The 14,445-nt window shown below is 42.0% G+C and overlaps 1 protein-coding gene across 2 annotated transcripts; it reads right to left on the bottom strand.

Moving 5' to 3' along the window:
• Positions 1-6,654: 6,654 nt before the first annotated feature.
• On the bottom strand, positions 6,655-14,179 carry LOC134757168 (telomerase protein component 1-like). 2 transcript variants are annotated; one of them, XM_063698288.1, is made up of 7 exons: positions 14,043-14,179; positions 12,527-12,670; positions 12,256-12,352; positions 10,659-10,764; positions 10,329-10,561; positions 9,786-9,890; positions 6,655-9,537 (listed from the first exon to the last, which is right to left on the bottom strand). In XM_063698288.1, exons 2-7 carry the CDS (start codon positions 12,556-12,558, stop codon positions 9,415-9,417), a joined length of 696 nt encoding a protein of 231 aa, XP_063554358.1. In that variant the 5' UTR covers positions 12,559-12,670; positions 14,043-14,179; the 3' UTR covers positions 6,655-9,414. The 2 variants fall into 2 exon arrangements, with proteins under 2 accessions (XP_063554358.1, XP_063554359.1); XM_063698289.1 differs by lacking the exon at positions 14,043-14,179 and having other exon boundaries at positions 12,256-12,381; positions 12,527-12,609.
• Between the last annotated feature and the right edge of the window lie 266 nt (positions 14,180-14,445).

Here is a 14,445-nt window from a genome sequence, read left to right as displayed (position 1 = left end):
GAGGAAAATACTTTGCAACTAATTCTACAAAGCAGAATGAAACCAAAACCAGATGAAGATATCACAAGAACATAAAATTATAGACCAATATCCCTTAACAATATAATTGCAAAAATCAACAAAATACTACCAAGCCTAATCCAGCAACATTATAAATGGACTATATACAATGATCAAGTGAGATTTATCACAGTAATGCAAGATTGAAAACCAAGGTAGGGCAAAAATCACATGATCATCTCAGATGCAGAAAAAGCATTTGGCAAAATGTAACATTTTTTCATAATGAAATAAAATCCAACAAAGTAGGAATGAAAGGGAGCTTCCTCCACCCTATGAAGAACATCTATGAAAAACTCACAGCTAACATTACAATGGTCAAAGATTGAAAGCTTATCCTCTAAGATCAGGAATAAGACCAAGATGTCTGCGCTCACCACTTCCATTCAATATTGTACTGGAGGTTCTAACCATGGTATTTAAGCAAGAAAAAAAAGGCATCAAGATTAAAAAGGAGATAAAACTAAATTTGCAAATTACATGATCTATAAAGAAGGCCCAAAATAATCCACATTTAGAGCTAAAAAGTTCAGCAAGATTGTAGGATACAAGATGAATTGTATTTCTTTTTTTTTCTTTTTCTTTTTTTTTTGAGATGGAGTCTTGCTCTGTTGCCCAGACTGGAGTGCAGTGGCGCAATCTTGGTTCACTGCAACCTCCACCTCCCGGGCTCAAGTGATTCTCCTGCCTCAGCCTCCCGAGGAGCTGGGACTACAGGTGCCCACCACCACGCCTGCCTAATTTTTGTATTCTTAGTAAAGACAGGGTTTCATCATATTAGCCAGGCTGGTCTCGAACTCCTTACCTTGTGATCCTCCCACCTCAGCCTCCCAAAGTGCTGGGATTACAGGCATGAGCCACTACGCCCAGCCTGTATTTCTTTTTATTTTATTTATTTTTCTGGAGACGGCATTTTACTCTTGTTGCCCAGGCTGGAGTGCAATGGTGAGATATCAGCTCACTGCAACCTCTGCCTCTGGGTTCAAGTGATTCTCCTGCCTCAGCCTCCCCCCTTGGCTTCCCGACTAGCTGGGATTACAGGCGTGTGCCACCACACCTGGCTAATTTTTGTATTAGTAGAGACAGGGTTTCACCATGTTGGGCCCAGGCTGGTCTTGAACTCCTGACCTTAGGTGATCCACCCACCTTGGCCTCCCAAAGTGCTGGGATTACAGGTGTGAGCCACCACGCCCGGCCTATGAATTGTATTTCTATTTCTATACACTAGTAAAGAATAATCTGAAAAATTAAGAAAACAATTCCATTTATAATAGCATCAGAAAGAATAAAACACTAGGAATAGATTTAACCAAAGAAGCATGAAACTTGTACACTGATAACTACAAAACTATTGAAAAACATTCAAGGCCACCTTATTTATTTATTTATTTATTTATTTATTTATTTATTTATTTATTTATTTATCTATCCGAGACAGAGTCTTGTTCTGTTGCCCAGGCTGGAGTGCAGTGGCGCAATCTTCCCTTAATGCAACCTCTGCCTCCCGGGTTCAAGTGATTTTCCAGCCTCAGCCTCCCAAGTAGCTGGGATTACAGGTGTGCACTGCCACACCCAGCTAATTTTTGTATTTTTAGTAGAGATGGGGTTTACCATGTTGGCAGGCTGGTCTTGAACTCCTGACCTCAAGGCCCACCTCAGTCTCCCAAAGTGCTGGGATTACACACTTGAGCCACCATACCCAGCTAAGACCTATTTATTTAGGTCTTGAATTTCTGTCAACAGTTTTGTAGTTTTCAATCTACAAGTGTTCGTAGATTGGAAAATTTATTATTAAGATGGTAATACTTCCCAGAGCAACCTATAGATTCCATACAATTCCTATTAAAATTCCATTATCCTTTTTTTTTTGCAGAAATGGCCAAGAAAAATTCATAAGGAATTACAAAGATCATGAATAACAAAAACAATCTTGAAAAAGCTACAGTAATCAAGACAATGTGATAATGACATAGGATAGACATAGAAATCAATGGGATAGAATTGAGAGTCTGGATATAAACCCAACCAAATATGGTCAATTGGTTTTCAACAAGGGTGCCAAGACCATTCAATGGGGGAAAAATAGTCTTTTCAACAAATGGTGCTGGGACAACTTGGATATCCACATGCAAAGTAATAAATTAGGAACACTATCTCACACTACGTAAAAATTAAAATGGATCAAAGACCTAAATGTAAGCTAAAACTAAAAAGCTCTTAGAGCATAAGGAGAAATCTTTGTGACCTTGGATTAAGCAACAGTTTCTTAAATATGACACCAATGCACAAGCAAGCAAAAGAAATAAGTTGGTCTTTGTCAAAATTTAAAACTCTTGGCCGGGTGTGGTGGCTCACACCTGTAATTCCAGCACTTTGGGAGCCAGAGGCAGGCAGATCATCTGAGGTCAGGAGTTTGAGACCAGCCTGGCCAACATGGTGAAACCCCACCTCTACCAAAAATATGAAAAATTAGCCAGGCGTGGTGGCATTTGCCTGTAATTCCAGCTACTCGGGAGGCTAAGGCCTGAGACTGACTAACAAATCTTGGCAAAGATATGGACAAATAAAAATCCTCACACATTGCTAGTGCGAATATAAAGTGGTGCAGCTGCTTTAGAAAAGCTTGGCAGTTCCTCAAATAGTTGAACATAAGAGTTATCAGGACCTAGCAATTCCACTACTAGGTGTATAACCAAAAGAATAAAAAAGAAATGTTCACACAAAAATTTGTACATGCATATTGATAGCAACAATATTTATAATAGCCAAGAAGTAGAAACACTCCAAATGTCCATCAACCAATAAATGGATAAACAAAATGTGGTTTATTCCTGTTAGATATGTTAACTATCTTGACCGTGGTAATAATTTTATTAATATATATATATGTCAAGCTTTATCGAATTGTGTATTTTAAATATGTGTGGTTTATTGCATGCCAATCATAACTCAATAAAGCTGTAAAAACATAAAAAGTATATCCATCCAATGCAATATTATTCCGTCATAAAATGGAATGAAGTACTGATACTGCATGGATGAACCTTGAAAACATTATTCTAATTGAAAGAAGCCACACAGGTCACATATTATATGATTCCATTTATCCGAAATGTCCAGACTAGGCAAATTCATAGATACAGAAAGTAGATTAGTGGTTGCCAGTGGCTGGAGGAAGAGAGAGGGGAGTGATTGCTAATGGAGTCAAGGTTTCTTGGTGGGGTGATTAAAATGTTCCGGGATTAGCGGTAATGGTTGCATAATTTGTGAATATACTAAGAACCACAGAACTGTACACTTCATAAGGGTGAAAATGAATTACAGGCCAGGCACGGTGGCTAACGCCTGTAATCCCAGCATTTTGGGAGGCCAGGGCGGGTGAATCACTTGAGGCCAGGAGTTCAAGACCAGCCCGGCCAACATGGTGAAACCCTGTCTCTACTAAAAATACAAAAATTAGCCGGGCGTGATGGCACATGCCTGTAATCCCAGCTAGTCAGGAGGCTGAAGCAGGAGAATCGCTTGAACCCAGGAGGCGGAGGTTGCAGTGAGCCAAGATCACACCACTGTACTCCAGCCTGGGCAACAGAGTAAGACCCTGTCTCAAAAAAACCAGACAAACAAACAACAACAAAAAGAAAATGAATTATATCACAATAAAAATATACCAAGTTTTTGTAATATAAATATATATATATATATATATATATATATATATATATATATATATATATAGGGGGATCACTTGAACCCAGGAGTTTGAGAGTACAGTGAGCTCTGATCATGTCACTGCACTCCAGCCTGGGTGACAGAGCAAGATCCAGTCTCAAAAAAAGAAAGGAAATCAGAAATAATTTCAATAACTAAATGTCAAAGGGAAATAGAAAATATCAGGGAAAATGGAGGTGAATAGAAAATCATGATTAGAAAACCGCACTAATAATACTGCAGTCAAGATCCATGGATGAATGCTAAGATTAGTCGGGAAAATGATATTTGCATAGCCTCAAAAAACCTACCTCCAGATGTATAAATTTCTTTGATACCTCTCTCTTCTAGAGGTTTTCTTTCCTTCCCCTTGAGTATGGGCTGGACTTAGTGACCTGCTTCTAACAGAAGGTATGGCAAAAATACCTGGCAAATATCACTTTAACTTTAAAAGTGATCAAGGTTAACAACACCAGTTATAAGTTATGTTAATATCATATGCACCCAATAGGATGCAGTATGAAGGCACATCATCTCTTGAATTCATCCATTAAATCCATAATCTCAGCCTATTCATGAAAAAACAGAAAACAAAACCAAACTGAAGAACATTCTACGACATTCTTCACTCTTGTTGCCTAGGCTGGAGTGCAGTGATGTGATACTCGGGAGGCTGGGGCAGGAGGATCACTGAGCCATAGAGGCATGGGTTGCGGTGAGCTGTGATTGCACCACCACGCTCCAGCTTGGGCAACAGACTGAGACCCTGTCTCAAGAATAAATAAATAAATAAATAAATTTATTTTTTAAAAGTGTCAAGATTTTGAAAAGACTGAAAATCTGTCACAGTTGGAGAAGACTGAGAAAACGCAACGACTAAATGCAATGTGGGATCCTGGATTGGCTTCTGGAACAAAACAAAGTCGTTAGCGGAAAAATTGGGCAAATCCAAATCCTGACTGTAATTTAATTAACATTTTTAAATTAACTTACTGGTAATTTAATTAACAAATGTTAATTTCCTAGTTTTGATAAATGTAGCATGGTTATGTAAGATGTTAACATTAGAAGAAGCTGGGTGAAGGGTATCGAGGAACACTTTGTACTATTTTTGCAACTCTTCTGTAAATCTTACATTTTTTTTTTATTTTTTAGAGACAGAATTTTGCTCTTGTTGCTGAGGCTGGAGAGCAATGGTGTGATCTCAGCTCACTGCAACCTCCGCCTCCCGAGTTCAAGCGATTCTCCTGCCTCAGCCCCCAGAGTAGCTGGGATTACAGGTGCATGTCACCGCGCCCAGCTAATTTTTATATTTTTAATAGAGACAGGGTTTCACTATGTTGGCCAGACCGGTCTTGAACCCCTGACCTCAGGTGATCTGCCCTCCTCAGCCTCCCAAAGTGCTGGGATTACAGGCTTGAGCCACTGCGCCCAGCCTAAATCTTACATTATTAAAAAAGAAGGATTAAGAGCCATTCTAGTGGGAAAGCACCAACACAGATATGTTCTTTGGGGATGTCATCTGTGTATTGGCTCCTGGTTCTTCTTTCAGACACATCGTAGGATACTTCCTCCCCACCCCTTGACATTAGGTATGGCCACGTGACTTGCTTTACTTGTATTTATTAAATATGAGTGGAAGTGATGTGTTTTATTTCCAAGTGGAAGATTGAAGAGTTACTCGCCACGTGAAGCACAGAGCTCAAAATATACGCAAAGTAGAGCAGGGCCTTCTCGCTGACCCTTAACGGGCCATGTGGCATGATTTAGAAATCAATCTTTGCTATTTTAAGTTGTTGAGATTTTGGGGTTGTTATGATAGCATAACTTTAATATTTTAACTGATAAAGAAACATACCCATTGTTCTGGATGAGAAGATTAGGTATTTGGAGGGTGAGAGGAGGGAGAAGATCAAGAAAAACAACTAATGGTACTAGGCTTAATACCCGGGTGATGAAATAAACTGTACAACAAACCTCCATGACACAAGTTTACCTGTGTAACAGACCTGCACTTGTACACCTGAACTTAGAAAGAATACTAGTTTCACATTTTTTTGAAAACTAAAAAATTCGGTCCAGATTTTCTGATTGATTAAATATATACTAATAAATAAGACATTTATGAGAAAGAATAATGAGGTGATACTCGTACTGCTAGGTAACAAAAAGAACAGTCAAGTTAGCACTTATTGAATACTTACCACAAAAGTGTCACTGTTCTGTGTTTTACACCTTAACTCATTTAGTCCTTAAAACACTCCCATGAAGTAAGCACCATTATTATGGCTGTTGTACAAATGGGGGAAAGGAGGCATGAAGATTTGAACTCAGGCAGTCTTATTCCAAGTCCATGCTTTTTGCTGCTGTTACCCAGTCTCTCTAGAGTAGCGCTTCTCAAACCTTCTGAGATGAAGGACTAATTGTTCCTTTGTCTTTCTTTCTTCCTTCCTGCCTCCCTCCCGCCCTCCCTCTCTCTTTCTTTCTTTTTTTTCTTTTTTTTTTTTTTTTTGACCAAGTTTCATTCTTGTTGCCCAGCCTGGAGTGCAATGATGCGATCTCGGCTCACTGCAACCTCTGCCCCCCGAGTTCAAGCGATTCTCCTGCCTCAGCCCCCCAAGTAGCTGGGATTACAGGTGCCTGCCACCATGCCCAGCTAATTTTTTGTATTTTTAGTAGAGACAGGGTTTCACCATATTGGCCAGGCTCGCCTCGAACTCCAGACCCCAGGTGATCCACCCGCCTCGGCCTTTCAAAGTGCTGGGATTATAGGCGTGAGCCACCGTGCCTGGCCTGTTTTAATTTCTTATCTGTCACGGAATAATACTTTTATAAAATATAATCAAAATGGATTATTAAGAAAATGAAATTAAAAAGCACACAAAATACAAGCCTCCATTTTTATTAAATTTGTCAGATATTACTTTTTAAATTCCTATACAGTTTCTAAATGGTTACTCTCAACTTCCGTACTTATCTCATTATAAAACATTAACAATTTGTGAACTGGCACTAGTCCATGAACCAAACTTTGAGTACCTCTGCTCTAGATTTCAAAAACAGATGTGGATATATGTGTAAAAATTTGGTATATAAAAAAGATGCTTTTCTAGATGGGTAGAAGAAAAGATTGTTCAAATGTCCTATGGTCTCACAATCCAGTGGTTATAACTGTAAAACTCATCCAGCCTTTGGGAGACACTGAAACTCCATTTAAAGATAAGAACTTGAAGGATGTTTAATGTAAACCTAAATTGATTTTCCCTTCAACTCCTTTTGGGTACATAATTACTTTTACCTAGAAGCTGTTCTTGACTTTACTCATAACAATTATACCATGACCTCACTGTCCTTCTCCAAGATGAAACAAAAAACCCTTCAAGTGGGCCTGGCCAACAAGACTGAATGTATTGAGCCTATTGGTCAAGTTAGCCTTTGCTTAACTTTCCCCAACCCCTTCACTCCAGGCTTAGCTGGGATGCTTTTATATAATTTTCAGAGCATGGAAGAGAGACAAATAGAGCTTCCTCCTGCAATTGGCCCAAGATTTTAGGGGAGCAAAAGGCAAAAGATTGAAATCAATGACTAGGATGATGCCATGCCATGGTTCGCTGCAGGATTTCTGGCAAGGATTATGGATCGTAAATTTCAAAATACCATAACTAGGACTTCTAGTCACAAGGTAGATGTGGAAATGATGGTCCAGAAGGTATATTTCGAGGCTTGGCATGAGGCACATAAGAGAAGACAGAAGCATGGCCTATCAGCTGATGTCATCATCCTCTGGTCAGGATGGAAACCAGGGCATTGGATAGAAATAAAGTCCCTCAGGTTATTTCTCCATGTAAAACCTGGAATCAGGGTACAGTGAGAGCAACTCAGTGCCCTTTAACTCTCCAAGTCTTCAAAACTCATTTCTAGACCAGGGTGTAGTGGTATTTCTCCAAGAGAAACCTACCAAACCAGGACAAAATCCCTGTAATAGCCTTCACTTATCTCCTACAAGTCTTTGAATTCTAGGCCACAGAAGACATTTCCTTCTTCTTTAACCCTCAGAAAGAAAGGACCTGAGGAAACTAAAGTCACTGGTTTCAATCTTTTGCCTTTTGCTCTCCTAAAAGCATGGGCCAAGGGCAGGAGGAAGCTCTAGTTGTCTGTCTTCCATGCTCTGAAAATTCTACAAAACACCCCAGCTAAGGCTGGAGTAACAGAGAGGAGGAAAGTTAAGCAAAGGCTAACCTGCTCAATAGATTCTTCCATATGATTGAATTTTAGAAATATAATAAAGTTCTTTTATGGGCCGGGCACAATGGCTCACGCCTGTAATCCCAGAACTTTAAGAGGCTGAGGTGTGCAGATAACCTGAGGTCAGGAGTTTGAGACCCACCTGGCCAACATGGTGAAACTTCGTCTCTACTAAAATACAAAAATTAGCTGGGCGTGGTGGTGGGCACCTGTAATCCCAGCTACTCGGGAGGCTAAGGCAGGAGAATCGCTTGAACCCAGGAAGCAGAGGTTGCACTGAGCTGAGATTGTACCACTGCACTCCAGCCTAGGTGACAGAGCCAGACTGTCTCAAAAAAAAAAAAAAAAAAAAGGTTTTTTACTTAAGAAAATCAGAGTTCATGGCTACGATTGTGCCACCTCTCAATTAGTTTTAATCTTTGTGAATTTCAATTTGAGAGAGAGTAAGACACTTTCGTGATCTCTTCTGAGAATGCCAATTATCATATTGACTAATGTTGAAAGTCGTGTCAGAAGTCGGGAAAACCAGAAGGTTTGTTCCGCTTTCAATGGCTTGGCTCCTCACCTCTCATCTGGGTAGTTCTTTTTTTTTTTTTTAGACAGAGTCTCGCTCTGTCGCCCAGGCTGGAGTGCAGTGGTGTCTTGGCTCACTGCAAGCTCCGCCTCCTGGGTTCACACCATTCTCCTGCCTCAGCCTCCCAAGTAGCTGGGACTACAGGTGCCCGCCGCCACACCTGGCTAACTTTTTGTATTTTTTAGTAGACAGGGTTTCACCATGTTAGCCAGGATGGTCTCAATCTCCTGACCTCATGATCTGCCCGCCCTGGCCTCCCAAAGTGCTGGGATTACAAGTGTGAGCCACCATGCCCGGCCTCCTCTGGGTAGTTCTGAGAAAAGGGCTGTCTCTGTGACAGAAACATAGCTCTTTCTAAATGCCCTGATGCATGACTAACTTATTCTCCCTCCCTCATTCTTTCCCGATGAACTGAAAGGTCTTCCATGCTCTGTTCAAACTGAATGTTGGCCAACATCACTCTCATTCCTCCTCCTGGCAAGAATGGCATCCTAGGGTCCTAGGGCCCGCGAGTGATGCAAGAATTCTAAAACCTAGTTTCAAAAGAGTACCTACTAAAGATTTCATTCACTTTCTTGTGCTTCTAGTAAGGATTAATGTTGAATAAGAAGAGACACACATTAGAATGTACATATAAATACACATAGAATATCCTCCTGTTCTAAATCCACATGAGAACACAGGCAGGCCTACACTTGAGATTTTTTGACACTTCATTTTTATAATTATCAAGAAATTATTAATTTTATAATTATTAAAAGCTACCAGTGTCTTCAGGCTTTGCATCTCTAGCACAAGGGGTATCATTATTCCCGAGTGGCACATCTTCATTCCCAGTTCAGAAAGTACACATTGCCCTGCACGTCTCCCACGGCAAGCTGCAGGGTGGAGTTAGCGCCCAGCCAAGGTTCCAGGCAGCTCACTGACCCTTCGCATCGGAACAGGCCCAGCTACGATGGGAACAAAAATAGGGGAGGTCAGGGCTACAAGCCTCCTTACTAACTTATTTTTTCTCACATTAATGCCTTTTATTTAGAAACAGGTTAGTCATACATTGCAAGTGATTGAAGAAAACAGAATTTTGATCTTTTGCCCTTTCTTACTCTAAGTTTGCTGTCTTGTGACATCCCTTTGGGATAGGTGTGCGCACGTGCGCGCGCACACACACACACACACACACACACACACACACACTTACCAGCTGCATACTGGGTCTCTCCCATAGCTTAACATCTCTGTCCTTCGAAGCTGTCACCAGCAACTCAGGTAGCACATGGAGGGCTGTGACAGAGCCCGAGTGAATCTCAAAGAGGAAAGGGGAGAGCAGGATGGTGAGTTCTCAGGGGCCCCTTCTCAGAGAAGCATCACAATGTGCCATGTCAGACCTACAGCCCTCCTCCCTTAGTATTTCTTTTTTTTTTTTGAGACAGAGTCTCGCTCTGTCGCCCAGGCTGGAGTGCAGTGGCGCAATCTCGGCTCACCGCAAGCTCCGCCTCCCGGGTTCACACCATTCTCCTGCCTCAGACTCCCAAGTAGCTGGGACTACAGGCACCCGCCACCACGCCCAGCTAATTTTTTGTATTTTTTAGTAGAGATGGGGTTTCACCGTGTTAGCCAGGATGGTCTCGATCTCCTGACCTCATTATCTGCCCGCCTCGGCCTCCCAAAGTGCTGGGATTATAGGTGTGAGCCACTGCTCCCAGCCCTCCCCTAGTATTTCTGACCCTTCCTTCAAACTCACCTTTCTACGCTGCCGTGTCTTTAGATGTGGTGTTGGCTCACTATCCATGCTGGCATCACTATCCATGCTGGCATCAGATTCCCTGCGGGTAGATGGGTCTGTCCCTGGAGTTTGGGTTTCTGGAGTGTTTGCTTTCTTCTGCCACATGTTACCTGTGGTCCATTCTCCTTCTGCGCTGCATTTGGCCAGGTTCCATAGCATCCCATCAGAGCCGGCACACAAAAATGAGGACTCTGCCATTTTAAGGACAGAATTAGAGCCAAGTCTCAGGGATCTGCCATCCACCCTGGGCCATCTCCTGGCTCCTCAGGTCCTCCTGTTACCACTCACCAGATTCAGGTTTGGCTTGAGTTATTGATATTAGGGTCCTACTAGGATTCTCTAAGTTTATATCAAAGTTCAGCCTCTCTTCAAACTCTCCTGATTCCTTTTGCCTCTGTGAAAGAATAGGTAATTTTGTTTAGCCTACCCATATGAGTCAACTTGTACCAGACAAAACAATAGTTTTCTGCTCTGGGCTGGTCAGGAATTTTTTTTTTTTTTTAACTATAACTTAGATACAATCAAGTGCGCAAATATTTTTTTTTTTTTAACTATAACTTAGATACAATCAAGTGCGCAAATCTTTTTTTTTTTTTTTTTGAGACGGAGTCTCACTTTGTCGCCCAGGCTGAAGTGCAGTGGCGCGATCTCGGTTCACTGCAACCTCTGCCTCCTGGGTTCAAGCGATTATCCTGCCTCAGCCTCCCAAGTAGCTGGGAACACCGGCGTGCACCACCACACCCAGCTGATTTTTTTATTTTTAGTAAAGATGGGGTTTCACCATGTGGGCCAGGCTGGTCTCAAACTCCTGGCCTCAGGTGATCCACTGGCCTTGGCCTCCCAAAGTGCTGGGATTACAGGCGTGAGCCACTACACCTGGCTAAGTGCACAAATCTTAAATGTACATCGCGATGTATTTTTACATGTGCATCCACCCATGCAGTCACCCCACAGATCAAGATGTAGAGCATTTCCATCACCTCAGAAAATTGCCCTTATGTCCCTTTCCCATCAATACCAGACCATCATCACAAAAGCTAAAAATATTCTAATGTCTGTCAACTGAAATTAGTCTTGCTTGTTCTTGAAACTTCATTTAGGTGAAATCATATAGTATGTACTCCTTTGTAACTGGCTTCCTTTGCCCACAATAATGTCTACGAGGCATGTCTGTATTATTCCATTCATCAGCATGCAGTATCACATTAATTTTTTTGCCATGTAGTATTCCATTGTATAGATATACCACAAATTATTTATCCCCTTCCTATTTATTAATATTTAGCTATGATGAATAAAGCTGCTATAAAGATTCTTGTACCCGGCTTTGCAGAACGTATGTACTCCTTTCTCTTAGGTATATATTTAGGAGTGGAATCACTGGGTCAAGCATAGGCTTTAGTAGATAACTTTACTGGGTAGCAGGTCAGGATTTAATAACCTTCCCAATAACAAGCGGCTCCCAGGAAACTGCATATGAAGTGAACAGCTAGCTTTGGCACACTCAATCCAAAAAGTGTTGAACATCTATTAAGTAACTGCTAAGTATGATGACAAAAACAAGATGGAGTCCTTGCCCTCAAGATGCTATTATTCATAGGGGCAAGACAAGAGAGACACAGGAGAAAATACAATTGAGAAAACTTCTAGGTTTATGGTTTCCCATGGCTTTCTAAAACGGTAGAGTCCTTTCTTGTACCAGTGAAATCTTACATGGGAACCCAATACACAATGTCCTAAATTAGAACTGCTCCAGTTGAAGGAGGATAAGAGGATTTGCAGCCAACTGCCTTTCCCTTCCCTATCCTCCATGACGGGCCCCAAGGTGTAAAAACACCGGTCCTAGACGAATGTTTGCTTTAGCACACACTCAAATAGGACTTACCAAGAAAGAAAGAACTCCAGGATCCTTGGGCTGCAGGACAAATATGCCATACTCCTTGTGGGTGGACAATATCATAGGATTTTCTGTATAGCTGCTCCTGGTTTGTGAGAAAGGAATAGGTTGAGCCTAGGATTTAAAGAGAGGTAAAGAGAAGAACACCTCTCTTTAAGACTCCAGAGTTTTCTTCTAAGTTAGACTCAACCTCAGGATAACCACTAACTCAGGTTTCCTTTTTCCCCAGCTCAGCAGGAAATGGCATTTTGGATCTTACCAGATTTCAGATGGAGCATCCCCTGGCTTCATGCAAAGTAACTTCAAATCTGCTTTGGCCAAGATGAGAAAGTGACCATCAGGAGCCCAATCCAGACTTGTCAGCACCCCTAAGTCCTCCTGTAGAATTCGGTTCAGGTGAAGACTAGCTCAAAAAAGTACATGGACAGAGAAAGATCCTATTTTAGTTAACCTTTCTCAGGCTCCTCAATCCCACATGAATTCCTCAGGAATGAAGTATAAAGCAAAATGTATCACCTTCCCTGAAAATCCTGTTCCACTTTCTGGTTTTTTTTTTTTAACATTAGTATTCATCGGTGCCATCCCATTACTTGCTCAAACTAGGAATCTCTAACATTCTTGGCTTTTCCTTCCCTCTCTACCTCCAACTCACCAGTAAGGCCTGTGGATGCAACACATGCCTAAATCCGTATCTCCCCTTCTCATCTCCACAGCCCAGGTCAGGCCCACATTACGTCTTTCCTAGGCTATAGCTACAGGTGTAAATGTGGTCTCCTTACCTTTAGTATCTCTCTACTACCATCCATCTTCCATACTGCCACCAGTTCTCTTTATAAAATCCAGATAATTATTCCACCCAAAATTCTTAGCACTGTGCCCTCTACAGCCTGACCCCAGTTTATCTATTCAATTCCATTTCCCTTACTCCCACCAGGAATCCAAGGAGCTGGCTATACCCAGAATATACTACATACTCTCAACATCTCCATATCTTCTGTACATGTTCCTTCCTCTTCCTGAAACACTGTTCCCTTCTCTTACTGGTCCAGAAAACTCCTACTCATTCTGTAAGTGTCCAACCTTAAATACCAACTCCTTCCCACAATTTCTCAAATTTTGAAGCCCCAGGAATATGTGTGTGTGTGTGTGTGTGTGTGTGTGTGTGTGTGTGTGTGTGTATCTTCATTATAGCACTAGTCAGTCTGAATAGTGCTGCTGGTTTAATTATATGCACATTCCTCTACTGTGAGCTTCCTTAATTAAAGGATGAATTTCATCTGTAACTGGTTCATACTGCCTGGCCCAGAGCTTGGCATCAAGTAGGCACTTGAGAATTATTCATTTACATTGCCATGGACAGAAGCAGAAAATAATGTCCCACTCAGTAACTAACATCCAATTGACCTAGTTCAGAAGCAGAAGTGCAGTAATTTGGGTAAAATGCCAGGAGTGAGGAGACTGCTGTTTCTATCCCATTAACCCATCAGCCTGTTTCACCTCAAATTTCCGGGTGCCGAACCCTTCCGCAGTTTCACTTGCCACTCGCTGATTTTCTCATCAGCACTGAGGACAAAAAAGGTGCGTGCCGAGGACCAGATCAGAGCACCAATGTGGCCTGGAGCCTGGTGTACACAACAAGTTCAATTCAGTGCTTCTGATGAGCCAGGATGCACCATCTTTTCCCTCCCAGGCACATATGCAACCTCTAACGCCCAGTAAATACACAGCCAGGGTAGAATTCACACAGACAAAGAACCAAGGGTACACCGACTCACCTGTGCTGTGGCCACAGCCTTAGCTTCCTGCCACAAGATTAGTTCCCCAGCTTGATTTCCAGATACTGCCATGGAACCATCTGGTGCCCAAGCCACAGCAGTGATGGCTGCAGAACTCCTTGGTATACATGTGTCATCTGGAGAAGAAAGGACGTGTTTCATTAGGAGCTGGGATACTGCTGGGATAAGAGATATCAGGCCACCCTTGACCTTTTTTTGTGCCAGTAACACACCCTGTCTCTCTCCAAGCCTCACTCACCTGCTTCCTTAGGAACCTGCCAGAGCCGTACAGAACCATCCTCAGAAGCCGTCAGCATGAGGCCTGAGGTTTCTGAAACAGCAGCAGCACGGACTGGGCCACTGTGTCCCAGGAGGGTGTGGGTTTGGCACACCTAGGAGGAAG

This window comes from Gorilla gorilla, chromosome 15 (assembly GCF_029281585.2).
Source record: "Gorilla gorilla gorilla isolate KB3781 chromosome 15, NHGRI_mGorGor1-v2.1_pri, whole genome shotgun sequence".
NCBI classification, from domain to species: Eukaryota; Metazoa; Chordata; class Mammalia; order Primates; family Hominidae; genus Gorilla; species Gorilla gorilla.
This window is presented reverse-complemented; position numbering and strand designations above follow the sequence as displayed.

Bases quoted from the DNA above. Each gene is read 5' to 3' on its own strand.
- LOC134757168 (XM_063698288.1), bottom strand. From the start codon at position 12,558: ATGAAGCCAGGGGATGCTCCATCTGAAATCTG. The intron at 10,562-10,658 runs GTGAGTGGTAAC...TTAAAATGGCAG, and splicing joins TCAAGCCAAACCTGAATCTG to AGTCCTCATTTTTGTGTGCC. The intron at 9,891-10,328 runs GTGAGTTTGAAG...TTCCTCTTTGAG, and splicing joins AGACACGGCAGCGTAGAAAG to ATTCACTCGGGCTCTGTCAC.